The following is a 23,261-nucleotide window of genomic DNA, read 5'->3' as shown; positions in this document are numbered from 1 at the left end:
ACAGAACTTTTTGATTGCACATCATCTGTGTGCCTGTGTGTTTGGAGCATCTTTTGAAAGAGAGATAATTTCTGCACCCCAAGTAAACTTGGCAAATGAACTGAACTACATCAAAGATGGACATAAAAATATTCCGAACATTGTACTTTCAATGTAGACAAGCTCCAACATTATATTTCTAAAGATTCTATTGTAATTGCTGTTGGATTCTCTGCACAGTACACTTCTCTTTTCCCAAGTTACAACATATAGATTCCCTGTCACACCTTGATGTTTTGCACTGAGGTCAAGGTAATGTGATTAGGAAAAAGAGGTAGGAGGTAATTTTTTGGACTATTCAACCATACGTCGTTAAAACAGAGATCTGAAAATAAAATAGAAGGCAACTAAACAGAAATCCACAGTTATGACATCCATGTCGGCACTATGAAAGCAATAATTCCCTGCAGATAAAACTGCCAAGAGGAACAGCAGAAGAGTTTGTGTATAACATTTATGGCACTGTGTTTTTTTTCCTCTCAAAAATGCTTTTAGAGCCATGTCTTTTTGCTATAAAATGTGCAGGATCTGCTAAATATGAAAGAAAAACAGAGAATACACTTAAATTATGAATCATTTGCTGTCCTCGGTTTTAAGTGTTGGAGGATCTGGAGTTTCCCGAGGGAAGGGTGATATACTGTATATACCCAGGAAGTGAATATTTTAAAATTCAACTCTAAAACATTAACACTACTCCCTGTTTAACACCGCACGCATTCTTGGAGTCATCATAGAGATTTATTCAGTGCTGTCAGTTCTTTGCGTGTTGTAAGGTAGCTGCTCCCTGTTGGCTAGCTCAAAGATTTTGTTAATCACAGAACTTGTCAGACACATGAGGAGCTTTATTATCACAATTTAAGCACCATTTCGGCTTTGCTCAATTTATCTTTATTGTATCTTTTTCTGTGGTCTTTCAACTTTCTCTCTTATTCTTTATCCATCAAAAATTCTTATTTCTTTTTACCTGTTTCACTGGAGCATTGATGTTGATGTACTACAGAGACAGAGGAAAGAGAGAAATACCTCAGTGCTGCTGGTTGATGTGTTCCTTTGACACCTAATTAATTACAGGAGGGCTTTGTTAAAGTTGTCTCCTGTTACCTTTACTCCATGCCTACTCTCATTCTTTCTAGCTCATCTCCACTGCCACCCATTCTTCCATCATCCAGCTTTTTTTCCATTGTTCTTCCAAATTTGTTCGCTTCCATAGATTGTATTGGGACTTTGAGGAAGATAAGAAGGTCTGGCTACAAGCATCTAATTTTTCAAAAGGGTCAAAGTGTCATTTGTTAAAAAGTTGTTAGCCGAGAAGAAACGAATCCTCAAGAGGTCAGATGAGAGACTTCGTATGGAAAAACACAAAAGTAAGGCTAAACACAAAAAAGAGATGTCAAAATGTGCACTGAAATGTGCAACTTTTTATTTCTTTAGCTTTTTCGAACTACCACGATTTATTGTGAGTGACAAGCAGGCTCTGTTTGCTCACGAGGAAATGAGATACAAATAGGTCAAAAAATCACTGAAAAGGAAGATTTGGTTACAAAAACAAACCCAACAGCCTGTAGAGGTGAGTCAGTTTATTCATCAAATGCAAGCAGCAGCGAAGCCTTCCGCTATGCCCGACCGGCTGTCGGGCCACCCTACATATTTATGCTAAGATGTAGACATTTGTATTTGAGAAATCAGAATTCGGTTAGTCGTGAACCACTACTTGTGAATGGCCATCGTTTAAGACCATACTGTGAGACCTTCGTAACAGGACTTGGTGTTGAACACCTTTTTTCTCCAGACTTTTGCTTCAGGAGCTCAGCTTAGATAATTGTCATTGGTTTTCCTTTTCCCTCAGTGTTTAGGAAGATAAGGTGTGTTTTCCGTATCATGTATCATAATGGCATGCTCTCATTAGTTCATGACATTTGCGATGCTGTTTAGAAACATAGTTTCTGTTGCATTTACATGAGGTTTCAGCTATGTAAATACATGTAACATGTATACTTCAGAATATCACAATATAATAAGTAACTGTAATGATCATAAGAATAAAACTGTTTTAAACCTTATGTGTCCTCAGCTCTGAAGCTAATGAACTGCCTCTCTGAACCTCTTTGGGGAGTAAAAAGAGTCGGAGAGTCACAGAATATGTCACATTTATGTTTCTCCAAGATCTGGGAAATGGCAGGCTACAATAACTTGGGGGTTGCCTAAACACTGAGTTTGGAGAATAACCTCTGGGTGACATAAGTTACAGCACTCCTCCCCTCACCTGTTTAGTAAAGACAGAAAAAGAAGCACAGGCAAAAGCAGCCGAAACAAGCTTCCTGTGTGGCAAGGAAGTACAACTGTGGGATAAACCACTCACACTTTTTGATTTCTCTGTTTCAATGTGGAGTCCATATTTAAGCTACTAAATAAGTACTGACCAAGAAGGCAAGGCATTGGCCATCGAGGACTGGATGAACATAAAAGCACATGCTAAATTCTGTAATGACATTAAAGGAAATAAAACTGCAGTACTGACATGAAGACTATCGATGTGGCAGACTTCTTCCTTTGAGCTTCTGCTCCTTTACAATAAAAGGAGACAGTGGAGGTGTGGGCAGTAGGAAGAGAGAGACTTGGGATATAGCAGGAAAAAGTGGAAGACTTAGTGTGCTGCTGCGTGACCCAGCAGAAGCGTAGAACAGGTGGGTGGGTGAATAGATGACAGTGGGATGGGATTTGGTATGTGCTTACAGAGGAAAAAGTTGCTGAATCAGCACTTTCAAAGTTTGTTGGCTGGTTGTTTTTGATCACGCTGCTCCAGAGTTCCTTTTTTTTATTGTTGTTTTTAAAACCGTGCCCTTTGAGACATGCACTGTCCTGTGTTTTATTCAGTTTTACTCAATATGTTCTGCTTCTATAAAACACTGTATATGAGTGCAGATCAGAGAAGTACTAAAGCTTTAAAAATAAATCTAATCAGTTTATGTAACTTTATGCTCCTGGGAAATGCTGGAGCCTCCACTCTGTGAGATCTTGCTTTCACTACCTCTCTGCGTGCCTCTCGCTGCCTCTGTCTTGGTCCACTGATCCAGCCCCGAGTTCCACAGAGGCTACACCATGTCGTAAGATTGGGCATCAAAACAAGATAAAAGGGCCTTTCTGCTCCAGTGTCCTGCTGCTGGCTACTAGTGACACAGGAACCACCAGCGAACCTCGGATGTCTTCACTAACTGAAACGCTAATGTACAGCAGGGTTTTTCCCAGAATTTCCTTTTATTTTTCTCTATTTCTAGACACTAAAATGTTTTTTTTTCTGTGATCATTAATTTTTATTTGCTACATTTTATTTTCTTTTAACTCCAGGTTTGTGTGCTTTCATCATTTTAATTCTTTTTGACTTAGAAGAGTCGTTTGGGGGGGTGTCTGGGGATTGTCTGTCCGTTGCACACAGCTTTCTGCCAGCAGGGAAAAAAGAATGAATCATAGACTTAGAGTACGGTATGATGCCTGGAGAAGATTCCTGAGAGAGACAATTGAGCATACAGTGCACATAAAAAAAAAATGCCGACCAGGAATCCCTCTCTTCTTTTCTGTCTTCTCTCTTGGCTCTCATTTTGTCGCCTGTCCCTCTGTTTCTTCTTGAAGTGGAACGAAAAACGCCCCCACCCCCCACCCCCACCCATAAGAGAGTGAGCCAGGTTTATTCAGCATGGCCCCGCTCCTAATCTTGGCTCTCGATACCTCGAGGGGCTTGAAAAGTCATCCCATTTAAAACTGAAACATGGCTAGTAAAGTTAAAAAAAAAAGCAGGTGGAGACGTAGCACTTCGAGAGTGGCTTGGTCGGGATTTCTCCCACGTCCCTTGAAGCTTTAATTAAAAGACCATGATGATGTAGGAGAGAGATGAGAGAGCAGATATGAGGGTCAAGCTCACTAATCGCTCCTCCAGAGAGGAGAGATAGAGGCTAATGAATAGAGGAGATAGAAAGACAAAGACAGGGAAACAGGAGTGGAGGAGAGCTACAGGGGATAGGCAGGCGCAACAAGAAAAGAGTGAGACAGATATATTTAGGAGAAAGTAAAAGAAAGCCTTGCATGGCGACCAGCGTTTCTCCTGCCATTGTCCTAAGGGTAGTGGTGTGGTTTGGAAGAGCCCCTCCCACCGCTGTTATCAAACCAGTAGAAAGAGAGAGACTAAACAACATTTAATGAGGCGACTGTGGGTGAGGGATCATCTTACCTTCTCAAAGACAGGCTTGTTATTATTCACGTCGTCCACTCCAACTATGACCTGAGCCGTGGATGACAAGGCCTGAGGTCCGCCTGAGGCATTGTCATCCGTGGCTGTAACATTGAGGACATATTCAACACCCTGGAGGCGAGGTGGTGGGCTGGAGCGCAGCCGGATCAAGCCTGCAACCAAACATAAAAATGACAGTGGTTAACACACACACACACACACACACACACACATACGTGTTTTCGTGAAATATCAGGACCTATGACAAAAATGTGACAAATGGGAACGTGCCTTTCTGAAGGTCCTAGAGGCATGGGAATCACACAAAGTTTGACCCATGCTTCCAGGAACACGCCCATCTGTTGAGATTTTGGCTAGGGTGAAATTTTGGTCAAACCTGAATTTAATGCTACTTGTGAGGACACTGTCAGGTTTATGTGACTTATGAGTACCATAAGGTCACACACTGATATTTCATGTTTAGGTGAATTGTGAAGCCCATGGAAACACATAATTTTCAAGTATATATGACTTATAAGGACCAGGTAAGGGTAGGTTCTGTATTTTTAAGCTTGGCTCCTTTTGAGATTACAATATAATAGGCATGGATGCACAATAGTAATGCTCACCAGTCGGGTAACTTCTGACAGAAATATCAGACATTTATGTGTTAATAAAACAGTAAATATGAGCTGTGTAGAGACTTAAAAAAGACATAGGTCAAATGTGGTCAGTCTACTTTTTAAGTCTTAATATTGTAATGCATTAATTCATTTTGTAGTGAATGTTCATGTCAATAAAAACGTGGAACATTATCTGCCTTTCTTATCATTTAATTGAAAAAGCACCCAGCATAAACCACAGATTTATGAGTAAGAACAATGCAATACAGAAAACTACAATATTGACATAACTGTGGAAGCAACAAAGTATCTCTCTTGGTTGTTTCTTTTTTTCCTTGCATCTTTCTTTTAATGCAATGATCCTGTTGTGGATGTAGTACTTTATGGCAACCCAGTCTCTGCCTTTACGAGCTGCCGGCTCTGCTTGGAAGCAGCAGTCACATTCCTTTTACCTGGTACTTTGCAGCAACCTTTACTTCATCATTTGTCCACTTGCTTCTCACCTTCCCAGCTGTCATAAATGGAAACAAAAGAAAATATCTTAATGTGAATGCAAGAAAAGATAGAAAATATTCTAGTTTATAGTTTATAATGTGAATACAAAATGTTCTTAAACCTTGCTTTCTACTGGAGCACTTTAAAGGAGCAATGTAACACAAACTAGAGTTGTTGGTTCTACCAATTGAGAAAGGCTACAAAAACACATTCATGTCCTTCACAGCTTAAAACAATATGAGGACAATGTAACACAAAAACACAAAAATATCAAATTTAGTAGGAATAAATATCAAGCTGATGCTTTAAAGGGAAAGTTAGAACTAACAAATGGTACGCCAATTTCTTTCTCCTAAGATCTTCACAAAGAAGTAAAGCTAATGTTGATTTTGGGAAACTTTGACTCAAACTGATTGTTTTAATACAATCAAAGTGCATTTAATTTATGCACTAGGCCCAACTGACACATAAACTTGATTACTAAATACAAAAACATGATGTGTAACCTGTTGGAAGAATGAAGTGGGTATGTCACTCACCAATTGGTCTGTATGAGGCTGAGACAGGACCTCAGCACTTGGTGTCTGCAACAAAAGACAACAATATAACGTCAGAAACATTCTCTAGTATAAATCCCGACTAGATGATCAACTACAGATCATATTTGTAGCAGTGAACATTATTACAGAAGGATCCGACTTCCTTATACAAGATTCTATAGAAACTTAACACTGTACAGTTCTGCTACCAACAATATGAGGACAGTGTAACACACACTAGAGTTGTTGGTCCAACCACATGAGGAAGGCAACTGAAACACACTCATGTCCTTCACAGCTTAAAACAATATGAGGACATTGTAACACACACTACAATCACTGGTCCTACCATATGAGGACTTCTTCTTAAACACACTCATGTCCTTCACAGCTTAAAACAATATGAGGACAGTGTAACACACACACTACAATCACTGGTCCTACCACATGAGGACTTCTACTTAAACACACTCATGTCCTTCACAGCTTAAAACAATATGAGGACATGACGACTGAACACATGTAGAGTTCATGTTCCTGACTTCTAACTTCTCCTGCTGTTGTCAATAAAAGCTCTAAACCCAACACTGATGTAAAGCCATCTATTTCCCAGAAATTAAATCATGTAAACTGATCAGCGGGAGGTTAAATGGACAAAAACATGTGTAAAAGGACAAAAATATCAAATGTAGTCAGAATAAAGATCAAGCTGATGCTTTAAGGGTAAGTTTGGACTAACAAATGGTATAGACCAGGGTGCCCAATCCCAGTCCTCGAGAGCTACTGCCCTGCAGCTTTTAGATGCGTCCTTGTTCGAGCACACCTGAATCAAATGAATGGCTCGTTATCAGGCCTTTGCCAGACTTGATGGCATGCCGAATTGGTAATCCAACTATTTGATTCAGCTGTGTTGGAGTAGGGATGCATCTAAAAGCTGCAGGACAGTAGCTCTCGAGGACTGGGATTGGGCACCCTGGTATAGACAATTACTTTCTCCTAATGCTAATGTTGATTTTGGTTAACTTTGACTGAAACTGATTGTTTTAATACAATTAAAGTACATTTCATTTATGCACTAGGCCCATCTGACACATATACTTGATACCAAATACAAAAATATGATGTGTAACCTGTTGGAAGAATGAAGTGGGTAAGTCACTCACCGATTGGTCTGTATGAGGCTGAGACAGGACCTCAGCACTTGGTGTCTGCAACAAAAGACAACAATATAACGTCAGAAACATTCTCTAGTATAAATCCCGACTAGATGATCAACTACAGATCATATTTGTAGCAGTGAACATTATTACAGAAGGATCCGACTTCCTTATACCAGATTCTAAAGAAACTTAACACTGTACAGTTCTGCTACCAACAATATGAGGACAGTGTAACACACACTAGAGTTGTTGGTCCAACCACATGAGGAAGGCAACTGAAACACACTCATGTCCTTCACAGCTTAAAACAATATGAGGACAGTGTAACACACACTACAATCACTGGTCCTACCATATGAGGACTTCTACTTAAACACACTCATGTCCTTCACAGCTTAAAACAATATGAGGACAGTGTAACACACACTACAATCACTGGTCCTACCATATGAGGACTTCTTCTTAAACACACTCATGTCCTTCACAGCTTAAAACAATATGAGGACATGACGACTGAACACATGTAGAGTTCATGTTCCTGACTTCTAACTTCTCCTGCTGTTGTCAATAAAAGCTCTAAACCCAACACTGATGTAAAGCCATCTATTTCCCCAGAAATTAAATCATGTAAACTGATCGGTGGGAGGTTAAATGGACAAAAACGTGTAAAAGGACAAAAATATCAAAATGTAGTCAGAATAAAGATCAAGCTGATGCTTTAAGGAAAGTTTGGACTAACAAATGGTATAGACAATTGCTTTCTCCTAATACTAATGTTGATTTTGGGAAACTTTTCCTCAAACTGATTGTATTAAAACAATCAAAGTGCATTTCATTTATGCACTAGGCCCAACTGGCACATATACTTGATACCAAATACAAAAACATGATGTGTAACCTGTTGGAAGAATGAAGTGGGTATGTCACTCACCGATTGGTCTGTATGAGGCTGAGACAGGACCTCAGCACTTGGTGTCTGCAACAAAAGACAACAATATAACGTCAGAAACATTCTCTAGGATAAATCCCGACTAGATAATTAACTACAGATCATATTTGTAGCAGTGAACATTATTACAGAAGGATCTGACTTCCTTATACCAGATTCTAAAGAAACTTAACACTGTACAGTTCTGCTACCAACAATATGAGGACAGTGTAACACACACACTACAATCACTGGTCCTACCATATGAGGACTTCTACTTAAACACACTCATGTCCTTCACAGCTTAAAACAATATGAGGACATGACGACTGAACACATGTAGAGTTCATGTTCCTGACTTCTAACTTCTCCTGCTGTTGTCAATAAAAGCTCTAAACCCAACACTGATGTAAAGCCATCTATTTCCCCAGAAATTAAATCATGTAAACTGATCAGCGGGAGGTTAAATGGACAAAAACGTGTAAAAGGACAAAAATATCAAATGTAGTCAGAATAAAGATCAAGCTGATGCTTAAAGGAAAGTTTGGACTAACAAATGGTATAGACAATTACTTTCTCCTAATGCTAATGTTGATTTTGGTTAACTTTGACTGAAACTGATTGTTTTAATACAATTAAAGTGCATTTCATTTATGCACTAGGCCCATCTGACACATATACTTGATACCAAATACAAAAACATGATGTGTAACCTGTTGGAAGAATGAAGTGGGTATGTCACTCACCAATTGGTCTGTATGAGGCTGAGACAGGACCTCAGCACTTGGTGTCTGCAACAAAAAGACAACAATATAACGTCAGAAACATTCTCTAGTATAAATCCCAACTAGATGATCAACTACAGATCATATTTGTAGCAGTGAACATTATTACAGAAGGATCCGACTTCCTTATACCAGATTCTAAAGAAACTTAACACTGTACAGTTCTGCTACCAACAATATGAGGACAGTGTAACACACACTAGAGTTGTTGGTCCAACCACATGAAGAAGGCAACTGAAACACACTCATGTCCTTCACAGCTTAAAACAATATGAGGACAGTGTAACACACACTACAATCACTGGTCCTACCATATGAGGACTTCTACTTAAACACACTCATGTCCTTCACAGCTTAAAACAATATGAGGACATGACGACTGAACACATGTAGAGTTCATGTTCCTGACTTCTAACTTCTTCTGCTGTTGTCAATAAAAGCTCTAAACCCAACACTGATGTAAAGCCATCTATTTCCCCAGAAATTAAATCATGTAAACTGATCAGCAGGAGGTTAAATGGACAAAAACATGTGTAAAAGGACAAAAATATCAAATGTAGTCAGAATAAAGATCACGCTGATGCTTTAAGGAAAGTTTGGACTAACAAATGGTATAGACAATTACTTTCTCCTAATGCTAATGTTGATTTTGGTTAACTTTGACTGAAACTGATTGTTTTAATACAATTAAAGTGCATTTCATTTATGCACTAGGCCCATCTGACACATATACTTGATACCAAATACAAAAACATGATGTGTAACCTGTTGGAAGAATGAAGTGGGTAAGTCACTCACCGATTGGTCTGTATGAGGCTGAGACAGGACCTCAGCACTTGGTGTCTGCAACAAAAGACAATATAACGTCAGAAACATTCTCTAGTATAAATCCCGACTAGATGATCAACTACAGATCATATTTGTAGCAGTGAACATTATTCACAGAAGGATCTGACTTCCTTATACCAGATTCTATAGAAACTTAACACTGTACAGTTCTGCTACACACAATATGAGGACAGTGTAACACACACTAGAGTTGTTGGTCCAACCACATGAAGAAGGCAACTGAAACACACTCATGTCCTTCACAGCTTAAAACAATATGAGGACAGTGTAACACACACTACAATCACTGGTCCTACCATATGAGGACTTCTTCTTAAACACACTCATGTCCTTCACAGCTTAAAACAATATGAGGACATGACGACTGAACACATGTAGAGTTCATGTTCCTGACTTCTAACTTCTTCTGCTGTTGTCAATAAAAGCTCCAAACCCAACACTGATTTAAAGGCATCTATTTCCCAGAAATTAAATCATGTAAACTGATCAGCGGGAGGTTAAATGGACAAAACATGTAAAAGGACAAAAATATCAAATGTAGTCAGAATAAAGATCACGCTGATGCTTTAAGGAAAGTTTGGACTAACAAATGGTATAGACCAGGGTGCCCAATCCCAGTCCTCGAGCTACTGCCCTGCAGCTTTTAGATGCGTCCTTGTTCGAGCACACCTGAATCAAATGAATGGCTCGTTATCAGGCCTTTGCCAGACTTGATGGCATGCCGAATTGGTAATCCAACTATTTGATTCAGCTGTGTTGGAGTAGGGATGCATCTAAAAGCTGCAGGACAGTAGCTCTCGAGGACTGGGATTGGGCACCCTGGTATAGACAATTACTTTCTCCTAATGCTAATGTTGATTTTGGTTAACTTTGACTGAAACTGATTGTTTTAATACAATTAAAGTACATTTCATTTATGCACTAGGCCCATCTGACACATATACTTGATACCAAATACAAAAATATGTGTGTAACCTGTTGGAAGAATGAAGTGGGTAAGTCACTCACCGATTGGTCTGTATGAGGCTGAGACAGGACCTCAGCACTTGGTGTCTGCAACAAAAGACAACAATATAACGTCAGAAACATTCTCTAGTATAAATCCCGACTAGATGATCAACTACAGATCATATTTGTAGCAGTGAACATTATTACAGAAGGATCCGACTTCCTTATACCAGATTCTAAAGAAACTTAACACTGTACAGTTCTGCTACCAACAATATGAGGACAGTGTAACACACACTAGAGTTGTTGGTCCAACCACATGAAGAAGGCAACTGAAACACACTCATGTCCTTCACAGCTTAAAACAATATGAGGACATGACGACTGAACACATGTAGAGTTCATGTTCCTGACTTCTAACTTCTCCTGCTGTTGTCAATAAAAGCTCTAAACCCAACACTGATGTAAAGCCATCTATTTCCCCAGAAATTAAATCATGTAAACTGATCGTGGGAGGTTAAATGGACAAAAACGTGTAAAAGGACAAAATATCAAATGTAGTCAGAATAAAGATCACGCTGATGCTTTAAGGGAAAGTTTGGACTAACAAATGGTATAGACAATTGCTTTCTCCTAATACTAATGTTGATTTTGGGAAACTTTTCCTCAAACTGATTGTATTAAAACAATCAAAGTGCATTTCATTTATGCACTAGGCCCAACTGGCACATATACTTGATACCAAATACAAAAACATGATGTGTAACCTGTTGGAAGAATGAAGTGGGTATGTCACTCACCGATTGGTCTGTATGAGGCTGAGACAGGACCTCAGCACTTGGTGTCTGCAACAAAAGACAACAATATAACGTCAGAAACATTCTCTAGGATAAATCCCGACTAGATAATTAACTACAGATCATATTTGTAGCAGTGAACATTATTACAGAAGGATCTGACTTCCTTATACCAGATTCTAAAGAAACTTAACACTGTACAGTTCTGCTACCAACAATATGAGGACAGTGTAACACACACTAGAGTTGTTGGTCCAACCACATGAGGAAGGCAACTGAAACACACTCATGTCCTTCACAGCTTAAAACAATATGAGGACAGTGTAACACACACTACAATCACTGGTCCTACCATATGAGGACTTCTACTTAAACACACTCATGTCCTTCACAGCTTAAAACAATATGAGGACATGACGACTGAACACATGTAGAGTTCATGTTCCTGACTTCTAACTTCTCCTGCTGTTGTCAATAAAAGCTCTAAACCCAACACTGATGTAAAGCCATCTATTTCCCCAGAAATTAAATCATGTAAACTGATCAGCGGGAGGTTAAATGGACAAAAACGTGTAAAAGGACAAAAATATCAAATGTAGTCAGAATAAAGATCAAGCTGATGCTTAAAGGGAAAGTTTGGACTAACAAATGGTATAGACAATTACTTTCTCCTAATGCTAATGTTGATTTTGGTTAACTTTGACTGAAACTGATTGTTTTAATACAATTAAAGTGCATTTCATTTATGCACTAGGCCCATCTGACACATATACTTGATACCAAATACAAAAATATGATGTGTAACCTGTTGGAAGAATGAAGTGGGTAAGTATGAGGCTGAGACAGGACCTCAGCACTTGGTGTCTGCAACAAAAGACAACAATATAACGTCAGAAACATTCTCTAGTATAAATCCCAACTAGATGATCAACTACAGATCATATTTGTAGCAGTGAACATTATTACAGAAGGATCCGACTTCCTTATACCAGATTCTAAAGAAACTTAACACTGTACAGTTCTGCTACCAACAATATGAGGACAGTGTAACACACACTAGAGTTGTTGGTCCAACCACATGAAGAAGGCAACTGAAACACACTCATGTCCTTCACAGCTTAAAACAATATGAGGACATGACGACTGAACACATGTAGAGTTCATGTTCCTGACTTCTAACTTCTCCTGCTGTTGTCAATAAAAGCTCTAAACCCAACACTGATGTAAAGCCATCTATTTCCCCAGAAATTAAATCATGTAAACTGATCAGCAGGAGGTTAAATGGACAAAAACATGTGTAAAAGGACAAAAATATCAAATGTAGTCAGAATAAAGATCACGCTGATGCTTAAAGGGAAAGTTTGGACTAACAAATGGTATAGACAATTACTTTCTCCTAATGCTAATGTTGATTTTGGTTAACTTTGACTGAAACTGATTGTTTTAATACAATTAAAGTGCATTTCATTTATGCACTAGGCCCATCTGACACATATACTTGATACCAAATACAAAAACATGATGTGTAACCTGTTGGAAGAATGAAGTGGGTAAGTCACTCACCGATTGGTCTGTATGAGGCTGAGACAGGACCTCAGCACTTGGTGTCTGCAACAAAAGACAATATAACGTCAGAAACATTCTCTAGTATAAATCCCGACTAGATGATCAACTACAGATCATATTTGTAGCAGTGAACATTATTCACAGAAGGATCTGACTTCCTTATACCAGATTCTATAGAAACTTAACACTGTACAGTTCTGCTACCAACAATATGAGGACAGTGTAACACACACTAGAGTTGTTGGTCCAACCACATGAAGAAGGCAACTGAAACACACTCATGTCCTTCACAGCTTAAAACAATATGAGGACATGACGACTGAACACATGTAGAGTTCATGTTCCTGACTTCTAACTTCTCCTGCTGTTGTCAATAAAAGCTCTAAACCCAACACTGATGTAAAGCCATCTATTTCCCCAGAAATTAAATCATGTAAACTGATCAGCGGGAGGTTAAATGGACAAAAACATGTGTAAAAGGACAAAAATATCAAATGTAGTCAGAATAAAGATCACGCTGATGCTTAAAGGGAAAGTTTGGACTAACAAATGGTATAGACAATTACTTTCTCCTAATGCTAATGTTGATTTTGGTTAACTTTGACTGAAACTGATTGTTTTAATACAATTAAAGTGCATTTCATTTATGCACTAGGCCCATCTGACACATATACTTGATACCAAATACAAAAACATGATGTGTAACCTGTTGGAAGAATGAAGTGGGTAAGTCACTCACCGATTGGTCTGTATGAGGCTGAGACAGGACCTCAGCACTTGGTGTCTGCAACAAAGACAACAATATAACGTCAGAAACATTCTCTAGTATAAATCCCGACTAGATGATCAACTACAGATCATATTTGTAGCAGTGAACATTATTACAGAAGGATCCGACTTCCTTATACCAGATTCTAAAGAAACTTAACACTGTACAGTTCTGCTACCAACAATATGAGGACAGTGTAACACACACTAGAGTTGTTGGTCCAACCACATGAGGAAGGCAACTGAAACACACTCATGTCCTTCACAGCTTAAAACAATATGAGGACAGTGTAACACACACTACAATCACTGGTCCTACCATATGAGGACTTCTACTTAAACACACTCATGTCCTTCACAGCTTAAAACAATATGAGGACATGACGACTGAACACATGTAGAGTTCATGTTCCTGACTTCTAACTTCTTCTGCTGTTGTCAATAAAAGCTCCAAACCCAACACTGATTTAAAGGCATCTATTTCCCCAGAAATTAAATCATGTAAACTGATCAGCGGGAGGTTAAATGGACAAAAACATGTGTAAAAGGACAAAATATCAAATGTAGTCAGAATAAAGATCACGCTGATGCTTTAAGGGAAAGTTTGGACTAACAAATGGTATAGACAATTACTTTCTCCTAATGCTAATGTTGATTTTGGTTAACTTTGACTGAAACTGATTGTTTTAATACAATTAAAGTGCATTTCATTTATGCACTAGGCCCATCTGACACATATACTTGATACCAAATACAAAAATATGATGTGTAACCTGTTGGAAGAATGAAGTGGGTAAGTCACTCACCGATTGGTCTGTATGAGGCTGAGACAGGACCTCAGCACTTGGTGTCTGCAACAAAAGACAACAATATAACGTCAGAAACATTCTCTAGGATAAATCCCGACTAGATAATTAACTACAGATCATATTTGTAGCAGTGAACATTATTACAGAAGGATCCGACTTCCTTATACCAGATTCTAAAGAAACTTAACACTGTACAGTTCTGCTACCAACAATATGAGGACAGTGTAACACACACTAGAGTTGTTGGTCCAACCACATGAAGAAGGCAACTGAAACACACTCATGTCCTTCACAGCTTAAAACAATATGAGGACATGACGACTGAACACATGTAGAGTTCATGTTCCTGACTTCTAACTTCTCCTGCTGTTGTCAATAAAAGCTCTAAACCCAACACTGATGTAAAGCCATCTATTTCCCCAGAAATTAAATCATGTAAACTGATCAGCAGGAGGTTAAATGGACAAAAACATGTGTAAAAGGACAAAAATATCAAATGTAGTCAGAATAAAGATCAAGCTGATGCTTAAAGGGAAAGTTTGGACTAACAAATGGTATAGACAATTACTTTCTCCTAATGCTAATGTTGATTTTGGTTAACTTTGACTGAAACTGATTGTTTTAATACAATTAAAGTGCATTTCATTTATGCACTAGGCCCATCTGACACATATACTTGATACCAAATACAAAAATATGATGTGTAACCTGTTGGAAGAATGAAGTGGGTAAGTCACTCACCGATTGGTCTGTATGAGGCTGAGACAGGACCTCAGCACTTGGTGTCTGCAACAAAAGACAACAATATAACGTCAGAAACATTCTCTAGGATAAATCCTGACTAGATAATTAACTACAGATCATATTTGTAGCAGTGAACATTATTACAGAAGGATCCGACTTCCTTATACCAGATTCTAAAGAAACTTAACACTGTACAGTTCTGCTACCAACAATATGAGGACAGTGTAACACACACTAGAGTTGTTGGTCCAACCACATGAAGAAGGCAACTGAAACACACTCATGTCCTTCACAGCTTAAAACAATATGAGGACATGACGACTGAACACATGTAGAGTTCATGTTCCTGACTTCTAACTTCTCCTGCTGTTGTCAATAAAAGCTCTAAACCCAACACTGATGTAAAGCCATCTATTTCCCCAGAAATTAAATCATGTAAACTGATCAGCAGGAGGTTAAATGGACAAAAACATGTGTAAAGGACAAAAATATCAAATGTAGTCAGAATAAAGATCAAGCTGATGCTTAAAGGAAAGTTTGGACTAACAAATGGTATAGACAATTACTTTCTCCTAATGCTAATGTTGATTTTGGTTAACTTTGACTGAAACTGATTGTTTTAATACAATTAAAGTGCATTTCATTTATGCACTAGGCCCATCTGACACATATACTTGATACCAAATACAAAAACATGATGTGTAACCTGTTGGAAGAATGAAGTGGGTAAGTCACTCACCGATTGGTCTGTATGAGGCTGAGACAGGACCTCAGCACTTGGTGTCTGCAACAAAAGACAATATAACGTCAGAAACATTCTCTAGTATAAATCCCGACTAGATGATCAACTACAGATCATATTTGTAGCAGTGAACATTATTCACAGAAGGATCTGACTTCCTTATACCAGATTCTATAGAAACTTAACACTGTACAGTTCTGCTACACACAATATGAGGACAGTGTAACACACACTAGAGTTGTTGGTCCAACCACATGAAGAAGGCAACTGAAACACACTCATGTCCTTCACAGCTTAAAACAATATGAGGACAGTGTAACACACACTACAATCACTGGTCCTACCATATGAGGACTTCTTCTTAAACACACTCATGTCCTTCACAGCTTAAAACAATATGAGGACATGACGACTGAACACATGTAGAGTTCATGTTCCTGACTTCTAACTTCTTCTGCTGTTGTCAATAAAAGCTCCAAACCCAACACTGATTTAAAGGCATCTATTTCCCCAGAAATTAAATCATGTAAACTGATCAGCGGGAGGTTAAATGGACAAAAACATGTGTAAAAGGACAAAAATATCAAATGTAGTCAGAATAAAGATCACGCTGATGCTTTACGGGAAAGTTTGGACTAACAAATGGTATAGACAATTACTTTCTCCTAATGCTAATGTTGATTTTGGTTAACTTTGACTGAAACTGATTGTTTTAATACAATTAAAGTGCATTTCATTTATGCACTAGGCCCATCTGACACATATACTTGATACCAAATACAAAAATATGATGTGTAACCTGTTGGAAGAATGAAGTGGGTAAGTATGAGGCTGAGACAGGACCTCAGCACTTGGTGTCTGCAACAAAAGACAACAATATAACGTCAGAAACATTCTCTAGTATAAATCCCGACTAGATAATTAACTACAGATCATATTTGTATCAGTGAACATTATTACAGAAGGATCCGACTTCCTTATACCAGATTCTAAAGAAACTTAACACTGTACAGTTCTGCTACCCACAATATGAGGACAGTGTAACACACACTAGAGTTGTTGATCCAACCACATGAGGAAGGCAACTGAAACACACTCATGTCCTTCACAGCTTAAAACAATATGAGGACAGTGTAACACACACACTACAATCACTGGTCCTACCATATGAGGACTTCTACTTTCCTGTTGGAGGTTGAGACAGGATGGAAGGAGAGCAGGGAAGTAGCTGGCACAAATGATTCTATTGACACAACAGGTCAGTGAGATTAATGAACTGAACACAACAGACTCTTTCAAAATAAAACAGGAAAAATGGCATGAAAATACAAACGTTGTAATATACAACCCTAACATAAACTCCTTAAAACAATGTTAATAACGTTAAGCCAAACTCAACTAACCCGCCACTAAACATAAGAAACTCAAAAACCTTAGAATAACGTCAGAAACGCTGGGCCAGAGACCCAGACCCTATTGGTTTGTGCTAAATACGAAAACATTATTATTAACATTTAAATCCCCCAAACATATCTTGTGTTGAAAAAAAATGTGTGTTGCAGTTAGCTACACTTAAAAAGCTTAGACTGACTGTCTGTGCAGTTGAAGATGCAGAGCACGTGCAAGGCCACAGGTCCCTTTAACTCCAGTGGGAATTTAAAAACAGTTAAATTAAACTTCTAATATCTATTGTTGAAGATAAATCTTAAGTAATTTTTAGCATTTATCATCATTCATCACACAGTTTGTTCAAATCGATTGTGTATTGTTTTAGTTCCGTTTAACTAGCGTTAATTAGCTTGTTAAACATACAACTTTACCTTTGCTAAATGTGCGTCGAGTCATGGATATCAAAGGTAAATACATACGTCAAGACAAATCTCTGCTGAGTGCTGAAGGTCCCGGATGTGCAGTTCACTCAGAGCTCCGGCGAGTTTGTATCTTGCCGTGACCAGCAGCTCTTTGGTTGAGGCTTTCGAACAATCAGATGCAGCGTTACTCACTTGTTGTCCAATCACAGACGTCGTTCTATGCTCCACTGACGAAATGCCGCATCCTCTCACCAGCCACGGGCTCTCCTCGTCCATTTAACAACAAAAACACAGCAACACTCGCTGTATTTGAGGTAGGAACACTTGAGAAGTGTCACAGTGTTTTGAAAACTGCTGTTACAGTTAATTTCGTTCCGTTAATTTGTTTGGTTCCTATTCTTAAGTAACACTTAAATACACATGTGGTTAGCTTGCTGGTCTAGTTTAAGTTAGCATGGGCATGCTGTTCACTGATGGAGTAATGCCAAAATTGGCCTGATATTGTCAGTGTGTTATCATAAACATGTCCTAATTTGTCATGAAAAGAAGAGCAGTACCCCTAGACCCTCAAGTGAAAATACAGATAATAGATAAGCAATTTAAGAAAATAAGTATAATGTGTATAATAAATGATTTTACTGTCACTTTCCTGGGTTTGTTGACCCAGCATTTTAAGTTTTAGTTTGTTTGGATGTCGATGTTTATTTATAAGTTCTTTAGGTTAGCTAAGTTCATTTGTTTATTAGATTACCCTTGTGATGTCTGTTTTATTGTGAAAGTCCTTGTCCTATATGCAGTGAGTCTAGTTTTGTTTCCCTTGTCTTGTTAGGTCTGATTTGTCCCAGCTGTTCCTCATCCCCTCATTGTCTCTCTGTGTACTTACAAGGGCTTGCAAAAGTATTCGTCCCCCTTTTCCACATTTTGTCACATTACTGCCACAAACATGAATCAATTTTAATGGAATCCAATTTCAGCAAAAGGTGGTTCTACAAAGTATTGACTCAGGGGCTGAATAATTACGCACACCCCCTTTTCAGTTATTTATTTGTAAAAATGTTTGGAATCATGTATGATTTTCATTCCACTTCTCACGTGTAGACCACTTTGTATTGGTCTTTCATGTGCGAGTCCAATAAAATTGATTCATGTTTGTGGCAGTAATGTGACAAAATGTGGAAAAGTTCAAGGGGGGCGAATACTTTTGCAAGCCACTGTAAGTCCTGTCCTCATTTGTTCAGTGTCAGGTCATCTGTTGTCTTTGGTGCCACGTTTCCATGTTCCAGGTATGTTTGTATCCATGTCAGGTTTCATGGTTTGTCCCCAGGTTAGGTTATTGTTTAGCTTCACTTCTGCCTTTTGTTTTGTAATCTTTTAATTCAATTAAATTCAATTTTATTTATATAGCACCAAATCACAACAACAATCGCCTCAAGGCGCTTTATATTGTACAGTAGATCGCACAATAATAGATACAGAGGAAAAACCCAACAATCATACGACCACCTATGAGCAAGAACTTTGGCGACAGTGCGAAGGAAAAACTCCCTTTAACAGGAAGAAACCTCCAGCAGAACCAGGCTCAGGGAGGGGCGGGCCATCTGCTGTGATTGGTTGGGGTGAGAGAAGGAAGACAGGATAAAGACATGCTGTGGATTAATAACAAGTATGATTCAGTGCAGAGAGGTCTATTAACACATAGTGAGTGAGAAAGGTGACTGGAAAGGAAAAACTCAGTGCATCATGGGAATCCCGGCAGCCTCACGTTCACTGCAGCACAACTAAGGGAGGATTCAGGGTCACCTGATCCTGCCCTAACTATATGCTTTAGCAAAAGGAAAGTTTGAAGCCTAATCTTAAAAGTAGAGATAGTGTCTGTCTCCCGAATCCAAACTGGAAGCTGGTTCTGCCTATTTTACCAGCCTTAATAAACAGCTTGCTTTCTGTTAATATTAAAATTTTCTTTCACGTTCCTTTGTGTCTGCATTTTGGGTCCATTCCTCAAATTCATACATGTGTCTAACCGTTTTCCCCCACTCGGCGACACACAATCTGTCAGGGGTCAAACTCTGGTAATTGGTGATTCTGTTCTCAGACATGTGAAGCTAGAGACACCGCAACCATAGTTAATTGTCTTCCAGGGGCCAGAGCAGGCGACATTGAAGGAAATTTAAAACTGCTGGCTAAGTGTAGTGAAGTAGATTCTGGGGTAGGATTTTACATGATGTCCACAAACGCACCACTAACATCCACACCTTCCCAGTTGACAATTAGCAGGCTTATAAGAAACAGCTGCGCTTCACTACCAGAAGGAGTCATTTGGTAGTCTTGTCCATCCAAGGTGGCTGCGAGCATTAGGCAGTTAAGCGCTGCAGATCTCTCCAGGAAAGTTACTCAGTTTAGTATTGCCCTTTAGAGAGTGGTAAGTGGGACTCTTGTGTTCATCATAACGTGGCATAGTAGGGTGGACTTTGACAACTGTTTCCCTCTTTGTTGCAGGCTTGCACTATACTACTGCTGTCTTGTCATATGCTGTTTTGTTTGTTACGCAATGCTTTTATAACAAACAGTAATTTGGGGTGTATTTGTTTTATGTAGATCTTTTACTAATCTGTTTAATGTTTTATGCTTTCTTTTATTGCTTTAGTGGAGGTGTGGCTGCTTGTTGAGGGGCTAGGCACGTGAGGTGGAATCCCTCCCGATGCATGCGCAGTGTACACACCGGGCATAGGTAGATTGCACCGCTTTAGTGTGAGTGAGGTCTGCAGTGAAATCACATGGGTGAGTAATTGTGTGGCACCCTTGGGCACTCCTCCTGTAGGTTGCCTCCTCAAGTGGCCGGTCTCCACCATTTTGTTTAGTTGCTCTTTTATCATGTTGTGATTGTTTTAGGGTAGCATCGTGGTAGGGAGTCTGGTCGTTTTTAATTAACTATTTTGCCGTCTCAACCCTGCTACCTTAGGTGCCTCTTTGATTTTATAATTCTATGTTTTTAGTAGTTCTTCTTAATAAACCTTGATTTGTAAAATTCACCTGCCTCACCTTTGCCGTTAATAACAAGTCTGTGGGCTTTGGTTGCCAGTGTAACACTTACATTGGCTAGAGATATCTTTCCTGGGGTGTAACTCCCTCCCCAGGTGGCGTTGTCAACATCTTAGTTACCGTCCCCGGTTATTCCTCATTCGCGCCACCACATAAGGGTAAACGAAATTCAGTAAAATCATAATTCACATCGGCAGTAATGACACCCAGTTACGCCAATCGGAGGTCACTGAAATCAATATCGAATCAGTGTGTAACTTTGCCAAAACAATGTTGACTCTGTAGTTTTCTCTGGTCCCCTCCCCAATCAGACCAGGAGTGACCTGTTTAGCTGCATTTCTCCTTAAATTGCTGTCTGTGTTGTCCCAGAAATGATGTCGGCTTCATAGATAATTGGCAAAGCTTCTGGAGGAAACCTGGTCTTGTTAGGAGAGACGGCATCCATCCCACTTTGGATGGAGCAGCTCTCATTTCTAGAAATATGGACAAATTTATTAAAGCCCCCAAAATATGACTATCCAGAGTTGGGACCAAGAAGCAGAGTTGCAGTCTTACACGCCTCTGCAGCTTCTCTCCTCCTGCTACCCCCAAAACCCATCTCCACTGAGACCGTGTCAGCTCCCAAACAGACAAAACAAACTAAAAACCAGCAAAAACAATTTAAACATAAAAAAATCAAAAGAAAGAACAATACAGTATCCACATCTGAACCAAAGAGTAAAACATTGTGGATTATTAAATATTAGGCGCTCTCCTCCAAGTCTGTTAGTACATGACTTAATAATTGATCAACAAATCGATTTACTCTGCCTTACAGAAACCTGGTTGCAGTCGGATGATTATGTTAGTTAAAATGAATCAACACCCCGAGTAATTCTAACTACCAGAAATCGCAGCACAGGCGGAGGGCGGTGTGGCAGCAATTTTTCACACCAGCCTATTAATTAACGAAAGACCAAGACAGACTTTTAATTCATTTGAAAGCCTGATGCTTAGCCTCGTCCACCCCAGCTGTAAAACTCAGAAACCAGTCTTACTTGTTATCATCTATCGTCCACCTGGGCCTTACAGAGTTTCTGTCTGATTTCTCAGACTTTTTATCTGATTTAGTGCTCAGCTCAGATAAAATAATTATTGTGGGTGATTTTAACATCCATGTAGATGCTAAAATGACAGCCTCAACATGGCATTTAATCTGTTATTAGACTCAATTGGCTTCTCTCAAAATGTAAAAGAACCCACCCACCACTTTTATCACACTCTAGATCTTGTTTTAACATATGAAATAGAAACTGAACATTTAACAGTGTTTCCTGAAAACCCTCTGCCGTCTGATCATTTCCTGATAACATGTACATTTACAGTAATTGATTACACAGCAGTAAAGGCCCTGGTGTGGTGCCTATGGGTCTAGCTAGGCCCTGGTGCGGTGCAGATGGCCTCAGAAAACAGCACAGGCCCTGGTTGAGGCTCAGTTGGTTTATGCTAGCAGCACAGGCCCTGGTGTGGTGCAGACAACTTCTGGTAGTAGCAGAGAGAAACCAAAACAAAAAAACAACCCAAAATTCAAAGCAGACATTCAACAAGGAGACATGCTGCTGCCCTCTTGGAATTCAGAGTCGAGACTGAGCCTGATGATCATACTGAATCACATGACAGCGGCAGGAATCTCTAAGTTCAACTGCAGATTGCAGATGCAATTATATTAATGCAGATTAATATAAACTCTTCAAGGGTCAAAATCTGCACACACATCATTCTGCTTAGTGAAGGTCAGACAATTTGTGCATTGATTTTGAGAAGTAAGACTCATTAAATAACAGTAATATAATTACACAAATGTTGAAACTTTATATTTTGAGACATTTTGTCAACAACAAAAACCCCAAGATGTGCAGGCACTAATAACTGAATCTAAAGACCTTCATTTTTGTCAAGATTTGCCTGATTTAACTGTTGTTACCCTTGCTTAAGCCCCAAGAAGGGTATAACCTGGGTCAAATGTGTTATTGTGTCTGACACACCTACAAAATGAGGACTCGCAGAGTGACGTCACTATAACCTGGGTCAAATGTGTTATTGTGTCTGACACACCTACAAAATGAGGACTCACAGAGTGACGCCACTGAAAGTGTGTTAAAAGTGTGTTTTGTTCCAAAACTGGCCAGTAGGCGGCGAAACTGAAAGTGAGCAAAACGCTAAACACACTTAAACACACTTTTTTTCATAAAATTGTGATATTTCAGGACATTCGAGATTTTTGGTTTGGGAGCATGTTGGGGGCCTCTAGAACACTTTAGAAGGCTCGGAAAAATGAGGACCTCAAAATGTCCTCATTTTTCCGAAAAGCCCCTCATTTTGTGAGTGTGTTATCATAAAATTGTCCTCAGATGTCAC

At 39.1% G+C, this 23,261-nt stretch overlaps 1 protein-coding gene and 1 long non-coding RNA gene across 2 annotated transcripts in view; one reads left to right on the top strand and one right to left on the bottom strand.

The window, feature by feature from the left end:
• Window positions 1–23,261, bottom strand: part of LOC120441124 (neural-cadherin-like) — a 370,842-nt gene that overhangs the window by 189,637 nt on the left and 157,944 nt on the right. The window contains exon 11 of the mRNA XM_039614938.1: window positions 4,262–4,434. Coding sequence (XP_039470872.1) covers window positions 4,262–4,434 — 173 coding nt within the window. The remainder of the gene's footprint in view (window positions 1–4,261; window positions 4,435–23,261) is intronic.
• LOC120440662 overlaps window positions 20,542–23,261 on the top strand; it is a 15,034-nt gene continuing 12,314 nt past the window's right edge. The window contains exon 1 of the long non-coding RNA XR_005613419.1: window positions 20,542–20,603. This is a non-coding gene — a long non-coding RNA (uncharacterized LOC120440662). The remainder of the gene's footprint in view (window positions 20,604–23,261) is intronic.

This window comes from Oreochromis aureus, linkage group 1 (genome assembly GCF_013358895.1).
Source record: "Oreochromis aureus strain Israel breed Guangdong linkage group 1, ZZ_aureus, whole genome shotgun sequence".
In the NCBI taxonomy this organism is placed as follows: Eukaryota; Metazoa; Chordata; class Actinopteri; order Cichliformes; family Cichlidae; genus Oreochromis; species Oreochromis aureus.
The sequence above is the reverse complement of the archived record's forward strand: the minus strand, read 5'-3'. Positions and strand labels throughout refer to the sequence as shown.